Source organism: Culex quinquefasciatus, chromosome 2 (genome assembly GCF_015732765.1).
Source record: "Culex quinquefasciatus strain JHB chromosome 2, VPISU_Cqui_1.0_pri_paternal, whole genome shotgun sequence".
NCBI classification, from domain to species: Eukaryota; Metazoa; Arthropoda; class Insecta; order Diptera; family Culicidae; genus Culex; species Culex quinquefasciatus.
Window position 1 is genome coordinate 113,939,674 of NC_051862.1, and position 19,222 is coordinate 113,958,895.

The 19,222-nt window shown below is 35.7% G+C and overlaps 1 protein-coding gene across 8 annotated transcripts in view; it reads left to right on the plus strand.

Moving 5' to 3' along the window:
* The window catches only part of LOC6043756 (neuronal acetylcholine receptor subunit alpha-7), a 100,427-nt gene that overhangs the window by 59,490 nt on the left and 21,715 nt on the right, over positions 1-19,222 (plus strand). For 5 of the 8 annotated variants that reach the window (XM_038254482.1, XM_038254486.1, XM_038254484.1 and 2 more), the window contains exons 5-7: positions 34-214; positions 276-351; positions 490-684. In XM_038254482.1, coding sequence (XP_038110410.1) covers positions 34-214; positions 276-351; positions 490-684 — 452 coding nt within the window. Of the gene's footprint in view, positions 1-33; positions 215-275; positions 352-489; positions 685-3,178; positions 3,266-19,222 lie in introns of all 8 variants that reach the window. The other 3 variants (XM_038254485.1, XM_038254480.1, XM_038254479.1) reach the window with 1 other exon arrangement.

Below are 19,222 nucleotides of genomic sequence, written 5' to 3' on the forward strand. Positions count from 1 at the left end.
ATTATTTATTTAATGCTCACTTAATCTTCGAAGTGCTGATGAGGGATTCGATGGAACGTACCATACGAATATAGTAGTGAGAAATAATGGAAGTTGCTTGTATGTACCTCCTGGAATATTCAAAAGCACGTGTAAAATTGATATAACATGGTTCCCATTTGACGATCAACATTGTGAGATGAAATTTGGTAGCTGGACGTACGATGGAAATCAGGTAAGGTATTGTCTTTAACATTTGACACACCTATTTATGATTTTGGTGTTTTTATTCTCAGCTCGATTTGGTGTTGAATTCTGAGGACGGAGGAGATCTGTCGGATTTCATTACCAACGGAGAATGGTATCTGATAGGTAAATCTAATAATCAGATTATGCTGCTGCGAACGTTTTTTAAAGTTTACGTTTCTTATAAACATTTAAAAACGTTTACAAAAAAAAATATTAGAAAAACTTTAAAAACTGATTCTTGTATATATTGGTTTATAACAGGAATGCCAGGAAAGAAAAATACTATAACATATCAATGCTGCCCAGAACCATATGTGGACATAACATTCACCATACAAATCCGGAGACGAACGTTATATTATTTCTTCAACTTAATTGTACCATGCGTCTTGATTTCATCAATGGCTCTGTTAGGTTTCACGCTTCCACCGGACTCTGGTGAAAAATTAACACTAGGTAAATGTGAACAAATGAAAATTCAATTACACTTTATGTTTAAAAAGAAAAATCTTCTCGGAAACGACGCAACATAATGAGTGGTTTGATTTGTACACCACAAAGATGCTCGTATTCCTCAATTCGATGTGATCGTGCTATCTTAGTCGTTTTTAGTTTTGACGTTCCGAGAAAAACGTATTTTTTCATGTTTGTTGTTTTGTGTATTGTCCTGAAGTTGGGTTGAATTTAGTTGCCGGAGTCCCGAATTATAATTAAACATGTTTAAAGTAGTCGGGCAAATACGTGTGTCAAACGCGTTCTGACTAAATTCCCTTTTTAAAGTTTAAGCAATTCAAAAATTCCCAGGGTGTGTCAAGATAGCATGATCAGATCGAAACTTTTGAGAGGAGTGAACAACAAGTGACAACGCACGGAATATTTCCGGTTTTGTTGAATATCCAGAATTGAAATCGAGTTTTGGAGATCTGTGAAGGTCAAAAGGTGAAGCTGCACAAAATGGCGATATTAACTCAATTTGGTCCAAAATCGACGTGCGACAAGATAGCACGATCACAGCGAACTTTTCATATATTCAGTTTGTTTGCTCAGTTTGCTGAGGATGACTAATCATGACGATTTCTAAAGTATTTCAGAATGAGTAAAAGATAGATCTCAGGTTGCAGTGACTTGACTTTTTCTGACAGCCAAACAGATTTTTCCATAATAAAAACCGCTTAGTAAATGTAGATGATACCTTGATACTCTGTATAGCGTAATAGATTATTTTAGTAATTTGAGAGTTTCAAAATAAATAAAATTTAACAATTTATTAAAACAATTGATGGTACTGTTGCTTCAACATCTCTTGACAACAGAGGATTGTGTTAAAATAAAGAAGCATAAAGTTCAGATAGGTGAAATGGGAAATCTACAAATTCATATTAAAATCAAACTAATTAGAGTACACTAAAAAAAATAGTTCGCGTAAACGTGAACAGAGTCGACGGGAACCAGGAAGAAAACTGTTCAACTTTCATGGTGCAATTTTGAATTGGCATGAACTCTGTTCACGTTTACGCGAACTCATTTTTTTGCGTGTATATTATAACAAGATACAACCTAAAAGTACAAATCTACATTACTTTTTCAAAACAACCAATGCGCCATGGGTTTCCTATGCACATAGGACCTTTTGAAAAAGTAAACGAAAAATCATCTATAGATACTTATACGGGCCGCTCAAATGAAATGTTATGTCTAATTCGTATTGTTAGTGTATGGTTCTTGAATGATCATAATAACATAAATTTGCTGAACAAAATTACAATAGGGTCCTTAAGCCATATTCCAATGTTCATGTACAATGGTGAAAACACGATTTAAAACCATTTGCGATCTTTTTTATTTTAATGCATAAAATAAATTGACAAGACAGTATGTTTTCGATGGATCACTTATGGTCCCCTTAGAACGAGCTGTCAGGTAGGATGTTTTCTGTCAAGAAGGGCCACAAAGTTGATTTTTTGAAATTGATTTATAAATCCATTATAAATCCTTTCTGGTCATTGTAGACAGAAGATTAAGCTTTATCGTTGTCAACAATCACAAATCACAAATTTTGGCTTAATTTGACTACCCAATTGTAACTTAAATTTGACCCATTTCGCATAATCGCTTTGGTGCACCTTAAACATTCGTTAGAATACATTCATTAGTTCCATACAAGAAAAACAATATACATAAAGAAATGTGTACATTTTTTAATCAGCCCCATTAGAATTTCGAATAAGTTCATAATGAATTAGTTATTGCATTATAGAGCAGTACATGTTTTTTTCTTCTAAATTAAGCATTTTAATATATAGCTGTAAAGAATTTTTATATTGCGAAACAAATAAAACGACGCCAAACACGATTATTTCTCTGACAATTTAATTCTACACTATAGGGTAAATTCTCGTATGTTTGGCAGGTTAAGCACTCGCTCCTAACTTCATCCAATTTGCTGATTTTCACTATTTAAACAACTAATTTTGCAAAACTTTTGATAGAAACTTGCTTGCTCACTTCTTATTGAGCTATTTATCACTCGAGTTCAGTTGAAAACGCTTTGAATTAGCTTTAATTGAAAGTCAAATTTCTGACCTGCCAACATTAGAGGCACGCTGGAATTAGATGCTGTTCCCCTAACTGATAACTAATAAAATGAAATACATTTTTATACAACTTAGATGTATATTTATAAGATATTGATTTTTTTTATCGTAGCCGTAGTGCATGTTCAAAATTGCATATTTTTATCAGCATGATTTGATCTTTGTTCATTCATCTGGGTTTTGCAATGAAATTTATTTTTGACAGATGAACTTTTTAGAATTTGACATTACATTGTGTTTAGCGGTCCCAAATAAGTTAATATCTCAAATTCTTGCTTCAATTATAAAGAAAAAAATAATTTTTGTTTCACTTCTAGTTATGTTTCAGATATAATCTTAAATTTTCAATCTTTCAGGCGTGACAATACTCCTTTCGCTAACTGTATTCCTGAACTTAGTTGCGGAGACATTACCTCAAGTATCCGATGCAATTCCTTTGTTAGGTAGAATTTCTTAAAATATTATGTTCATTGGAGTCTTGTTAATCATTCTGTCTATGTGTGTGATTGTGTGTGTGTTTATATCACTTACTACTGTGAATAGTGAGGTTGTTTTAATGAAGTTATCGATGTTAAATTTATTTCGCAGTATACTTTTGTCTTTGCTTGAATTAATCTAATAATTATTTCAATAAAAATCCCTTTAAAATAGAGATAATTCTTATTTAATAAAAAAGATGCCGGAAAATAACCGCATATTAAAATGAAAATCACATAAAAAGATCAACTGTTACTCTAGGTAAAATATAATGATCTTAGAATGCTTGGTAACTTATTTTATTTTTTCATGCTTAAAAGCATCTTTTATCTCTCCGATGCTGAGAAGAATACAAATTTTGATTTTGTATTCGTATTGACTGGTACATGTATTTCTACAACTTCAGGTTGCTTATTTATAATAATTTAAAAAAAAATGGCTGGTTGGTTTAATCTAGAGGTTAGGTCGATAGCTCAGTCCAGGTGTAGGAGTCGTCTCCCTGGGTCCTGTCTCGGTGGAGTCGCTGGTAGGCAGTTGGACTAACAATCTAAAGGTCGTCAGTTCGAATCCCGGGGTGGATGGAAGCTAAGGTGTGAAAATAGGTTTGCAATTGCCTCAACAATCAAGCCTTCGATCACTTAGTTTCGAGTAGGAATCTCGCAATCGAGAACGCCAAGGCAATGCTGTAGAGCGAATAATTTGATTTTGATTTGATTGATTTAAAGCAAAAAAAAATCTTGTCTTTTGCAATCATTTTCATTAGGATTAATGCAGGGAATCATGAGAAATAAACGATTTTGTTCTTCAATCCGGCAGAAAGGCAAGTAACCTCATTTTGGCGCTACCGTAAACTGGGGTCAATCGGGACACATGGGGTGAATTGGGACAGCAGTTTTAACCATGTTGGAGCAAAATATTTTGATTTTTCTGGTTGGTTTCGGTTAGAACAGACTCAGGCCAACAAAATGTGTAAATCCATTTCCAAATTTAATAGCTTTAAGTGCTCTAAAAACTGCTGTCCCTATTCAGACCATAGTCCCGATTCACCCCAGATTACGGTATCTACATTTGAAACACAGTCGCGCTGCAAAACCTCAATCATATTCTATATTTTGATGTAGAGTTGAATTAATGTTTCGTTTTAATGTCCCGCCGTTACTTGGGATTCCAAGAATTTTGATAATTCGTCACTTTTTGTTCACCAAAATGCAAAAATCTCAGTTTTGCGAGGACATAATTTAAATATTAAAAAAAGAATAAAAGAACTGGAAGCCACAGGCTATCATATTTAAATGACTTTATTAGGGGAGTGTGGGGTATTTTGGACACCCTGAGGAAATTGCTCTGCCACGGGCTTTATGGATATTTTAAAGGAATGTGGATGACACCAGAGGATAAAAGAGACCATATTATATGGAAAAATGTAATTTTTTTCGATAAATTTTGATGCAAACCTAATTTTTATCGAACAAATTAAAGGGTATCCAAATTACCCCCACATTTTTGTGTGGGGGTAATATGAACACCCTTATGGGGTAATTTAGACATGCCTTGTGGGGTAATATAGACACCTTTTTTGGGATAATTTGGACACATGTTGAAGAATAAGTTTAACATTTGATTTTTTGAGCATGTTTTATATCCTTCAACCTGGTTTTGTAATTGCTTTATATTTTTAAGTGTTGTTTTGCTCACAATATTTCATCAAAGGTTTAAATAATGATTTTGTGATAGAACTATAATTCAATAGGAAGATAACAAAAAGTTCAGTGTAGTATACATAATTTAATCATTCATTCTGAAATTCAAACATTGATTCTGGATTAGGCACAAGTATTATTTGCAGTGATTAATGTATCGTTTGGATTTATCCAAACCAATGTTTATATAGAACTAATTAACCTGAAACTATCATTTTTTTAATTTTACTTTCCGTAGCCCTTTAAATTTAAATATTATTGTAAAGCAGCATATAGAAATTAGAAATGTCAAAGAAATGAATTAAAAACAATCAACATTAGAGTCTAGTTGAACGCCAAATGTGCAGTAATCAGATTTTCATCCATTCGAATATTGAAATAAATGAATCTAAATTTAAAAAAATAGGGGTTTTGTGAAAGTTCTCATTGCTCAAATTCTTTTTTAAGTGTTTTGACATTTGAAATCCCTCTAAATTTATCTGAATCCCTTTAAAAACTCAACCAACCATGAAAGTTATTTTTTTTTGCCTGCCAGGTAGACTTTCAGGTTTGACCAAATTACCCCACAAGCCATGTCCAAATTACCCCCATAGCATGTTCTATCAAAAATTGCAATTTTTGATGATAAAAATGGATAAAATGCACAATTTGTATACGTACATATCTCAGGCGTCGTCCAAGCAACCCCCTTAAATAAAAATTGTCAACTTTTTTGCCATATAATCCCTGCAAAACCTTATTTCCCAACCCTCAAAAATTAGAACTTAAGGCAATGCCAAACGGCCTTTGTACTTTTACATATTCTACCAAAACTGCTTAACCTATTCCGACTTTTTTTGGTTTTTCCATACTCCTAGGCCATTACTAGTACTAGCCTTATCACTTAAATTGCAGTTTTCACTTTATATCCGAAGTAGGTGATTTTTAAAGGATTATCCAAATTACCCATTACGTGGGTCTCGTGGCGCAGGGGTAGCGGCTTCGGCTGCCGATCCCGATGATGCTATGAGACGCGGGTTCGATTCCCGCCTTATCCACTGAGCTTCTATCGGATGGTGAAGTAAAACGTCGGTCCCGGTTTCTCCTGTCTCGTCAGAGGCGCTGGAGCAGAAATCCCACGTTAGAGGAAGGCCATGCCCCGGGGGGCGTAGTGCCAATAGTTTCGTTTTTTTTTTTTTTCCAAATTACCCCCACTGTCCATATTACCCAAAACTCCCCTATGTTTGCACTTTTTTCATTCGAGCTCAGCGCGCGAGTTGTAAACCATTTTTAGGATTTTTGTTGTTGTATGGAAACATTGTTTCTGACACCCTTATCTGTCATTCTAGAAGTGTGCACCAAAGTTTTGACAACTTTTATTTTTTTTTTTGGGACGCCCTAATGGGCATACACAGAAGTAAAGTTATGATTACAGGACACTCTCAAAACACGAACAACGAATAGAGCTATCTACGTGCTCATGTATTGCGTGTACGAATACGAAAAAGATTGAGGTCAAATTTTGTACCGACCATCTAAACAAATGGCGTGCTAGTGAGCGTTAGAGTGGGCTTAGATAACTTTATTATCGAAAGATATCTGCTCGTAAACCCATGCTACAAAAACTGTATATGGGTAAGAGGTGGCACGGGTTCCCCACAGACCGTTATTAGAGCAACTCTCAACGAAATCGGGCGATTTCGACCATTTTTATGTTTTGTATTTTTTTTATTTGACTCAAACTTTGTGGGGGCCTTCCCTATGACCAAATAAGCTATTTTGCGTCATTGGTTCACCCATACAAGTCTCCATACAATTTTGGCTGCTGCCCATACAAAAATGGTATGTAAATATTCAAACAGCTGTAACTTTTGAGTGAATTTTCTGATGAATTTGGTGTCTCGGCAAAGTTGTAGGTATTGTTGAGGAATTTTGAGAAGAAATAGGTACAGGAAAAAAAATTGCAGATTTTTTAATCAACTTTTTTTTTACTAAAACTCAATTTCCCAAAATACATATTTTTGATTTTCGATATTTTTTTATAAGTTTTAGGAGACAAAAATCCGCAACTTTTGAGCCATAGAGAAACATGGTCAAAAAATCTGCCGCCGAGTTATGAATTTTTGAAAAAATAATGATTTTTGGAAAAATCGAAGTTTCATGCAAAAACAAGTTTGACATTATTTTTTAAAGCAAAATTGAAATTGCAATCGAAAAGTACTTTTCAGATTTTTTGATAAAGGGCTCCGTTTTCAAGATATAGCCACCGAAAGCTTGTTTTAAGCGAAATATTTGCAGTTTTTCAATTTTTAAAAATAGTGACCATAAAAGACCATTTCTAAAAAATTTTTTTTGAAGAGTTCAGAAAATTTGCTATAAAATTGTTTAGGAGACATTGAAGATTGGACCTCGGGTTGCTGAGATAGAGCCGCTTTAAGAAAAAGAAACACGAAAATTGAAGTTTTCTAAATCTCACCAAAACAACCCACCATTTTATAATGATGATATTTCAGCAACTAATGGTCCGATTTTCAATGTTAATACACGAAAAATTCGGAAAATTTTCCGATCTTTTCGAAAAAAATATTTTGAAAATTTTTAAATCAAGACTAACAATTTTAAAGGGCCAAACATTGAATATTACGCTCATTTAAAATGCTAGTCTTGATTAAAAAATTTTCTTAGTGGAGCTGAACTGCCCTTTTCAGGGCTCTAATTGATTACGAAATAGTTATTCTAAATTTCCAGAAACATATTTCAGAAGTTTAATACCCATTTTCCCTAACTCTTATGGTTCGGCAAATGTCCCCACATCGAAACATCCCCGGGGCCTCCGGCCACTCCAGGTAGTGGCCACTACTGCCAAAATGTCAAATTTCATGTCCAGTATCAAAAATCTTTAAGTTTTTTTTTTTTTTTAAACTTCATCATCCCGGTACGAGAATCGAACTCACGACCTCTGGATTGGAAACCCAGCACGCCGCTAGTCGAAACCCATCCCCTACCGGTCAGTATTCCCAGTGAGCAGATTTGCTCTTTTAAGGGATCTGACGTTGCCGAGCCAGACGGGAATCGAACCCATCACCTTCCGCTTACAAGGCGAAACCCGTAACCTCACGGCCACGGTAGCTCGGCGAAGTTTGATACCCATATTGCCCCAACTCTTATGGTTCCGCAAATTTCTCCTTATCGGAACATCCCCTGGGCCTCCGGCCACTCCAGGTGGTGGCCACTACTGCCAAAATGACAAATTTCATGTCCAGTATCAAAAACCCTAAAGTTTGATACCCATATTGCCCCAACTCTTATGGTTCGGCAAATGTCCCCCTATCGGAACATTCCTGGGGCCTCCGGCAAATTCCAGGTGGTGGCCACTATTGCCAAAATGTCAAATTTCATGTGCAGGATCAAAAACCCTAAAGTTTGATACCCATATTGCCCCAACTCTTATGGTTCCGCAAATGTCCCCCTATCAGAACATCCCCGGGGCCTCCGGCCACTCCAGGTGGTGACCACTACTGCCAAAATGTCAAATTTCATGTCCAGTATCAAAAACCCTAAAGTTTGATACCCATATTGCCCCAACTCTTATGGTTCAGCAAATGTCCCCCCATCGAAACATCCCCGGGGCCTCCGGCCACTCCAGGTGGTGGCCACTACTGCCAAAATGTCAAATTTAATGTCCAGTATCAAAAATCTTTAAGTTTGATACCCATATTGCCCCAACTCTTATGGTTCCGCAAATGTCCCCCTATCAGAACATCCCCGGGGCCTCCGGCCACTCCAGGTCGTGGCCACTACTGCCAAAATGTCAAATTTCATGTCCAGTATCAAAAACCCTAAAGTTTGATACCCATATTGCCCCAACTCTTATGGTTCGGCAAATGTACCCCTATCGGAACATCCCTGGGGCCTCCGGCAAATTCCAGGTGGTGGCCACTATTGCCAAGATGTCAATTTTCATGTGCCGGATCAAAAACCCTAAAGTTTGATATCCATATTGCCCCAACTCTTATGGTTCCGCAAATGTCCCCCTATCAGAACATCCCCGGGGCCTCCGGCCACTCCAGGTCGTGGCCACTAGTGCCAATTTGTCAAATTTCATGTCCAGTATCAAACATCCTAAAGTTTGATACCCATATTGCCCCAACTCTTATAGTTCGGCAAATGTCCCCCTATCGGAACATCCCCGGGGCCTCCGGCCACTCCAGGTGGTGGCCACTACTGCCAAAATATCAAATTTCATGTCCAGTATCAAAAACCCTAACGTTTGATACCCATATTGCCCCAACTCTTATGGTTCCGCAAATGTCCCCCTATCAGAACATCCCCGGGGCCTCCGGCCACTCCAGGTCGTGGCCACTACTGCCAATTTGTCAAATTTCATGTCCAGTATCAAAAACCCTAAAGTTTGATACCCATATTGCCCCAACTCTTATGGTTCGGCAAATGTCCCCCTATCGGAACATCCCTGGGGCCTCCGGCAAATTCCAGGTGGTGGCCACTATTGCCAAAATGTCAAATTTTATGTGCAAGATCAAAAACCCCAAAGTTTGATACCTATATTGCCCCAACTCTTATGGTTCGGTAAATGTACCCCCATCGGAACATCCCCGGGGCCTCCGGCCACTTCAGGTGGTGGCCAATTCCAATTATCAATTCCCGCTCATGCCGGCTGGCATGTCTTGGGGTGTCCATGCTTCCAAGCTATCTGCTCCCGGGCCTCCAGGCCATCTGCTCCCGGGCCACCAAGCCATCTGCTCCCGGGCCACCAAGCCATCTGCTCCTGATGTGTTCGCGTCGACGTCCAGCAGCAGAATGAATTTTCGGGACTGACCGAGCCGCTTTTTGTTGTTTTAGGTCGGGGACGAATGCTCCGCCTCTTTGCACCCATTCTCCTATACCTCCTTATTCGCTAGTTGCCCGTCGACGATCCGAAAATTATGAGGTAGAGTGGGGGTGATTTTAGATACATCAATCTCACGTCTCTATATTGACTGATTGGGAAACGTTTGTTCAACCAACCAGCGTGCACCAAAAAGAGGGGAAATTTGCCTAGAGGGGAATTCGTCACGTAACGTTTTGCTTCGCGAAAATTTTTGACAAAGTTCTTTGTCAAAATCTGTAAAGTACTTTCCGATTGCACATTCAATTTTGCATTATAAAATAATGTCAAACTTGTTTTTGCATGAAACTTCGTTTTTTTTCCAAAAATCACTGTTTTTTCAAAAATTCATAACTCGGCGGCAGATTTTTTGACCATGTTTCTCGAAGACACCAAATTGATCAAAAAATTCACTCAAAAATTACAGCTGTTTGAATATTTACATACCATTTTTGTATGGACAGCAGCCAAAATTGTATGGAGACTTGTATGGGTGAACCAATGACACAGAATAGCTTATTTGGTCATAGGGAAGGCCCCCACAAATTTTGAGCTAAATAAAAAAATACAAATAAAATCCATTTCTGGTTTTGGTAGAGAATTGCTCATTATGAAAAAAAATGTCCACCCAAAGCAATGATTGGGACCACTTTCAAAATATTTGCCGGCAGAAATTTCGATTACGATCAGTTTTAGTATTTTCAGTAGAAATTAAGGAGAAACCGCATATAAAAAGTTTCAAATGTTTTAACTCTAAAACGTTACTGGACATGGTTTTAAATTGTATTTCCATGTAGCAGATTGATATAAAATCGATTCACGGGACTGACTTATTAAGAGGATTACAAGCCTGCCTATACCATGTGACTTAAGTACAACATTTACAAGTTTATACGGCTTCGGCTGCCGATCCCTAAGTTGCTATGGAGCGCTGGTTCGACTCCCGCCTTATCCTCCTGGCCTACTATCGGATGGGGAAGCAAAACGTCGGTCCATTCGCGTAAAAGAGGTTTTGGGTGACTCACCACACATATCCTTCGGACGCCTAGAAATGAGCTTAAACTTGCAACAGAGGCCACAAGACTGCCGTTTTACGGCGATATGATGTATACGCCATTGAGGTGATTTTGCTGTAGACACGATTTTCTGTTTATGTTCATTTTTTCAATTTAAAACAACTAATTAATAGCAACAGGTTTTTTGCGAGTGTTTTCCGTTTCGTTTTTCAACAATCTTTATTTCCTTCCATTGAGATAAATGTAGGGGAAGGTGGGGCAAGACGACCATATGGGGCAAGAGGAACAATCGCTCGTACGGCCGTATTTTCAACAATTTTAATTATTTCCAGTATGAGGAATTGTTGCTAGCAATGCAATTAGCTGATTCTACTATCGTAAAACGGGGTGACTTTGATAGCCGGGGTGACTTTGATAGGTTTGCGATTTTTCCGCAAAATGAAGAATACAATTAAAATACGTAAGGAATGGTTTAGAAACATACTGACCGTGGTAGAGAAGTGTTCAAAGTACCTCAAGAAGAACTTTTCATAAAATTTTGAAAAGTTTAAAAAGTTAGTTAACTATAGTTGAGAAAATGTTAATGAAAGTCATTATTTTGAACTTCTCAAAGTGTCATGATTTTCTCAATGAACATAATTTTGAATCGGAAAACGGAATGCATTTTCGGATTCTTTGGACAATTTTCCACTAGGGGAAGGTTAACTAAATTAGTAAATAATAAATAATATGTGTTTTTGAAACACAATTAAAAAAAATCTCCAAATTGATAGGCAATTTCAGTTGAACAAATTTCATGTAAAATGTGAAAACTTGTGATTCGTGCTTCAAATTCTATATAAAATGCAATATAAATTGAAAATTTTACAATCAAAACTAGTTTAAACAAATTTCAGGCAAAATTCGACTTTTTAACAATTTTACCTAAAGTTTATATGTATTTTGCTAAAAAGTTTATACACTTAGTTAACTCAATATAAACATTGAATTTTTTTTCTTAAAAACTATATCAGCTACTTTAGTGATGGTATATTAAGCGTACAAATAAAGTTTGAACATCTTAAATATGATTTTAACAAGAAAAACTATGACTATCAAAGTCACCCCGGAATTTGAACGAAGAATTTTCAACGTAACTGTTTTTCTAAACATTTTTGAAAATACTTTTTTCCGAAATAGTGCATGGACTTTGTGTGGCCTACCCCATTACATGTTTTAAAAATAATAATCTTGAGAAAAACCTCACCTGTTGGAAAATATTCCAAAAACAAATTGAAATCCTATCAAAGTCACCCCGGTTTACGGTACCTCATAACCGCCAAAACGACGTAAACGCCACGAGGAATAGGATTTAATGAAGTTTTTTTCAAAACCATTGTTTTCTTATAATATTTGGAAAGTACAAAATAAGGCTTAGGGTTCGATTTAACTCTCATTTTATCAAAATGCTATTTTTCCTAGATCAGTAGTGTCCCTACCAATGACTTGCACCTATCATAAAGTATGATTTAACTTTTGTTTATTTTTACGGCGATATGATGTATACGCCATTGAGGTGATTTTGCTGTAGACACGATTTTCTGTTTATGTTCATTTTTTCAATTTAAAACAACTAATTAATAGCAACAGGTTTTTTGCGAGTGTTTTCCGTTTCGTTTTTCAACAATCTTTATTTCCTTCCATTGAGATAAATGTAGGGGAAGGTGGGGCAAGACGACCATATGGGGCAAGAGGAACAATCGCTCGTACGGCCGTATTTTCAACAATTTTAATTATTTCCAGTATGAGGAATTGTTGCTAGCAATGCAATTAGCTGATTCTACTACCGTAAAACGGGGTGACTTTGATAGCCGGGGTGACTTTGATAGGTTTGCGATTTTTCCGCAAAATGAAGAATACAATTAAAATACGTAAGGAATGGTTTAGAAACATACTGACCGTGGTAGAGAAGTGTTCAAAGTACCTCAAGAAGAACTTTTCATAAAATTTTGAAAAGTTTAAAAAGTTAGTTAACTATAGTTGAGAAAATGTTAATGAAAGTCATTATTTTGAACTTCTCAAAGTGTCATGATTTTCTCAATGAACATAATTTTGAATCGGAAAACGGAATGCATTTTCGGATTCTTTGGACAATTTTCCACTAGGGGAAGGTTAACTAAATTAGTAAATAATAAATAATATGTGTTTTTGAAACACAATTAAAAAAAATCTCCAAATTGATAGGCAATTTCAGTTGAACAAATTTCATGTAAAATGTGAAAACTTGTGATTCGTGCTTCAAATTCTATATAAAATGCAATATAAATTGAAAATTTTACAATCAAAACTAGTTTAAACAAATTTCAGGCAAAATTCGACTTTTTAACAATTTTACCTAAAGTTTATATGTATTTTGCTAAAAAGTTTATACACTTAGTTAACTCAATATAAACATTGAATTTTTTTTCTTAAAAACTATATCAGCTACTTTAGTGATGGTATATTAAGCGTACAAATAAAGTTTGAACATCTTAAATATGATTTTAACAAGAAAAACTATGACTATCAAAGTCACCCGGAATTTGAACGAAGAATTTTCAACGTAACTGTTTTTCTAAACATTTTTGAAAATACTTTTTCCGAAATAGTGCATGGACTTTGTGTGGCCTACCCCATTACATGTTTTAAAAATAATAATCTTGAGAAAAACCTCACCTGTTGGAAAATATTCCAAAAACAAATTGAAATCCTATCAAAGTCACCCCGGTTTACGGTACCTCATAACCGCCAAAACGACGTAAACGCCACGAGGAATAGGATTTAATGAAGTTTTTTTCAAAACCATTGTTTTCTTATAATATTTGGAAAGTACAAAATAAGGCTTAGGGTTCGTTTTAACTCTCATTTTATCAAAATGCTATTTTTCCTAGATCAGTAGTGTCCCTACCAATGACTTGCACCTATCATAAAGTATGATTTAACTTTTGTTTATTTTTGTTGAGAGCTTTTAAAAAATCTTTCCAGGTGGGGCAAGTGTACCATATGGATTTTTAGTATAGAAAAAAATACGAATTGCTGCAACAACATATTTTATTTAGAAATAAACACATTAAAGTACTTAAAAACTGATAAACAATTGTTTTAAAAAATTATCCAAACAAAATATAGTGATATTATGAAAATTTACTATTTATCATCGAAGTAATATTTTTTTCGTAAAAACGATAAAATTTTCATTAAAATATTCTTATTTAATCTAAAAATGAAAGAAACGTTTCAAATACAATTTAATCTGATGTATCTAAGTGATAACAGTTCAAATGTTAGCAAATTAACATGTTGTTTCATGCATTGTTCCTCTTGCCTCAACGAATTGTTCGTCTTGCCCCACTAGTTGAGTAGAACGTACGGAAAATCAAAAATTTTAAAATCAATTTTTGATATTAAAAAACGAGATTTTTAAAAATTTTGTTCTATCAAAGTCTTAGTAAAGGCCTTTAATAAGATGATTATAAAAAATCCGACAGATTTTTTAACGTTTTTAATGGATTATAACGAGCATTCCCTTAGCTTGTTACACTTGCCCCACATTCCCCTATTAGTCACAGCTGTAAGGATCCCCCAAAACTCTGTACTGCACCTATAAAAACTATTGTTAAACGATAACTAAAGAAATAAACAGAATTGAATTGAATTGAAAACAACTAATTTAAGGTTTGCTCTGTAGAAACCAGTGCTGTTAAACGTTTAAATTAACGACGTTTAACTTAACGGAATCGTTAAAAGTTAACCTAAACGTGAACGCGAACGGAGCCTACGTTGATCTTAACGAGAACGTGAACGGAGCACGTTAATTAACGTCGTTAATCAACGCGTTAATCCTTCTGAGGCCCCGACTTTGAGGGCCAAACGGTAACATCTAGCGGGTTACTTCCAGTTGCATTTTACGGGCATTAACTGTGACTATGAGTTCCCGGTGAGGTTATTTGTCCAAAATTATCACCGGTTCCGGCAACCCGGAACATTCGTCAAGCATGTTTTTTAAGGCTTTTGTCATTCAATCGACATTTGAGCCAATGTTATGAAACGTTGTTTGTAGTACATAGGTACACTGACTACCTTGGGTCAGTTCAGGGCATCTGTGGCCACTCCGGAACCGATTCCATGGTACCACGCAAATGGTTCCGATGATTGTGATATTCAAAAGTCGACATGTTGCTTATCAAATTTAGTGAAATGAAACTCATTAATCAGCTATTATCATGCCGGTGTCCTTTGGCCCGATCGGACCACTCCGGAACCGGATACCGGAGACCGGAGGAAGTGTAGTGAGTACCGTAAACTGGGGTCAATCGGGACACATGGGGCAAATTGGGACAGCAGTTTTAACCATGTTGGAGCTTAATACTTTGATTTTTCTGGTTGGTTTCGGTTAGAACAGACTCAGGCCAACAAAATGTGTACATCCATTTCCAAATTTAAAAGCATTAAGTGCTCTAAAAACTGCTGTCCCTATTCGGACTGTAGTCCTGATTCACCCCAGATTACGGTATAGGAAAAGTCCTTTCATGCGACATATCAAACTTCATGAAATTGAAAATTATGTCCACTGTCGATGCCTTATGATTCAATATGTAGATTTTTTATTTTATTCAGGAAATATACACTTACACTTTTGTATTGGTTCCGATTGACCAGCCTTAAAACTCCAGTGCGCTTGCAGTTTGTAGGCTACAAGATGGTACGCAGTTGGAGACCCATTGCACTGCATCCAAGTAGGCCAAGTAGCCAGCTGAATTGTACAGGTTTGACACTCTCATCTCGCCGGTCACCATGGAAACCCAATCAAAGAACCAGAAGTTGCTGTTTACTACGTCAATTGTCAAATTTGCCTGATTTTTAGTTCAAGGCCTCCTAGATTGCGTTACGGAACCACTTCCGAATGTTCTGTCAATGGTTTTAAAACCAGCCAACCAATACAAGTGTATAGCCACAAAGTAACACAGAGTGAGCAGTCCAAATAAATGTCATTTTATTTTTTGGCTCCATAACCCGAGCATGGGTAAATAACAAGGGAAATGCGTAATAATACCTTTCTCTGGTATCAATACCAAATTTTGGTATTCCTGGACCCATTAAAATTTGTCTTAAGGATTATGCAAGAGCAAAATGTGCTATCATACCAATTATTGTTTTGATATTGCAAAATTGCAGAATTTGTCAATGGTCGAACACCACATATTGGTATTCTTTTGGTATTACAGTGTTTTATCAAATTCCTCTGAAACTATGGGAAAATTTTGACCAATTTTGACAAAATAATTAATTTTGCGCTAACATTATGTCTCAAAGCGAATGCTTTCATTGAAAACCGGAAATTTCAAACTTGATTTTAAACATTTTTGATATACCTCTAAAGAAATGACTTGAAATTGTGGAAAATTTTCTAAGTCAGGATGGCACATTTAGGTATTATTTTGGTATTAAAGTGTTTTATCAAATTCCTCTGAAACTATGGGAAAATTTTGACCAATTTTGACAAAATAATTAATTTTGCGCTAAAATGATGTCTCAAAGCGAATGCTTTCATTGAAAACCGGAAATTTCAAACTTGATTTTAAACATTTTTGATCCCGAGCATGGGTAAATAACAAGGGAAATGCGTAATAATACCTTTCTCTGGTATCAATACCAAATTTTGGTATTCCTGGACCCTTTAAAATTTGTCTTAAGGATTATGCAAGAGCAAAATGTGCTATCATACCAATTAAAGGTATTGTTTTGATATTGCAAAATTGCAGAATTTGTCAATGGTCGAACACCACATATTGGTATTCTTTTGGTATTACAGTGTTTTATCAAATTCCTCTGAAACTATAGGAAAATTTTGACCAATTTTGACAAAATAATTAATTTTGCGCTAAAATAATGTCTCAAAGCGAATGCTTTAATTGAAAACCGGAAATGTCAAACTTGATTTTAAACATTTTTGATATACCCCCTAAAGAAATGACTTGAAATTGTTGAAAATTTTGTAAGTCAGGATGGCACATTTTGGTATTATTTTGGTATTAAAGTGTTTTATCAAATTCATCTGAAACTATGGGAAAATTTTGACCAATTTTGACAAAATAATTAATTTTGCACTAAAATGATGACTCAAAGCGAATGCTTTCATTGAAAACCGGAAATTTCAAACTTGATTTTAAACATTTTTGATATACCCCCTACAGAAATGACTTGAAATTGTGGAAAATTTTCTAAGTCAGGATGGCACATTTAGGTATTCTTTTGGTATTAAAGTGTTTTATCAATTTTCTCTGAAACTATGGGATTTTTTTTACCAATTTGGACAAGATAATAAATTTTGCGCTAAAATGACTTGAAAAAAAAAACCAAATACTTTGAAATACGAGTCAATCGAAAGATTATTGAATTTTGGTTAATTTCAATCCAGTTTTATTTTAATAACACTTATTTTTCAATCTTGTTATTTTTCAGAATCTTCAAGAACTTCATGCACAGGCCGTTCATCAATGACAAATGCATTCGGTGTGGTGAAGAATATCACTAATAACAACATGGAATCGTCAGGTGAGTAGATTTGGCTGTTGCATATGGATCATTTCAGTTTTTTCACTAACTGCAACTGCTGCACTAAAAATGGTATGAAAATACCAAATTTTGGTATTACTTGTGCAAATATCAGCGACCAAAATGTGATCTTGGTTGCCCAGTAATAGATGGTAAAATACCATCAAATCATACCAAAATCATGTATGTGGAAGACCACAGGAATACCAAAATATGATTTTCCAAGGGCGCGGGAATACCTAAAAATTAAACCATGGCAATACCAAGTTTTGGTATTCAAGCAATGTTCAAAGATTCAGAAGACCTCAACTTGGTATTGAAATGGTTTTATTTTGAGGTATTATTTTACCCTTGGTTTGGTATTGTTGTGCCCTTCCACATACTAGACTTTGGTATGATTTCATGGTATTTTATCATCTATTACTGGGCAACCAAGGGCACATTTTGGTCGCTGTTATTTGCTCAAGTAATACCAAAATTTGGTATTCCCGTGTTATTTACCCCTGCTCGGGATATACCCCCTAAAGAAATGACTTGAAATTGTGGATGGCACATTTTGGTATTATTTTGGTATTAAAGTGTTTTATCAAATTCCTCTGAAACCATGGGATTTTTTTTTTATAAATTTTGATGAGATAATTAATTTTGCGCTAAAATTACTTGAAACCGAAAAATGTTAAAGCTGATTTTCATTTTTTTTATATACCCACTAAGATTTTTTTTAAAAAACGTTGAAATTTCTCTAAGTTGAGATAACCATTTGAATATAACCTTTGAAAAACGAGTTAATCGACAGATTATAGAATTTTGGTGAATTTCAATCCAGTTTCATTTTAATAACACTTATTTTTCAATCTTGTTATTTTTTAGAATCTTCAAGAACTTCAAGCACAGGCCGTTCATCAATGACAAATGCATTCGATGTGGTGAAGAATATCACTAAGAACAACATGGAATCATCAGTTGAGTAGATTTGGCTGTTGCATATGGATCATTTCTTTTCAGTTTTTTCACTAACTGCAACTGTTGCACTAAAAATGGTATGAATATACCAAATTTAGGTATTAATTTTGGTTGTCTGTTATTTGCCCAAGTAATACCAAAATTTGGTATTCCCGTGTTATTTACCCCTGCTCGGGAAGGTTTGCTGGTAGCAGGCGTGCGATGTACCACAAAGTGGAACAATAAATCAAGTGGCAGTGGTAACTCTGTCTTACTCTGTGGTATAGCTTAAATATATTTATTAACAATATGAAATTCTTCATAAGGCGTCGGCACTTTATCTATGATGCAGGCGAAGCGAGAGTGGAGGGGGGAGGGGGAAGCACTGTGGCCTCCAATGGCCGATTCCGGAAGGATCAACCCTGATGACGTCAGTTTGGCCTTCATTGGTTATAATGTTCAATTTCATGATGTTTGATATGTCGCATGAAAGGACTTTTCCTATACTCACTACACTTCCTCCGGTCACCGGTATCCGGTTCCGGATTGGTCCGATCGGGTCAAAGGACACCGGCATGATAATAGATTATTAATGATTTTCATTTCACTAAATTTGATAAGCAACATGTCGACTTTTGAACATCACAATCATCGGAACCATTTGCGTGGTACCATGGAGTCGGTTCCGGAGTGGCCACAGATGCCCTGAACTGCCCAAGGTAGTAAGTGTACCTATGTACTCCAAACAACGTTTCATAACATTGGCTTGAAACTAATGACTTTTCAGTATCAAGGAGGACTAGCTCGTTCCTTTTTCAGGGCAGAGAC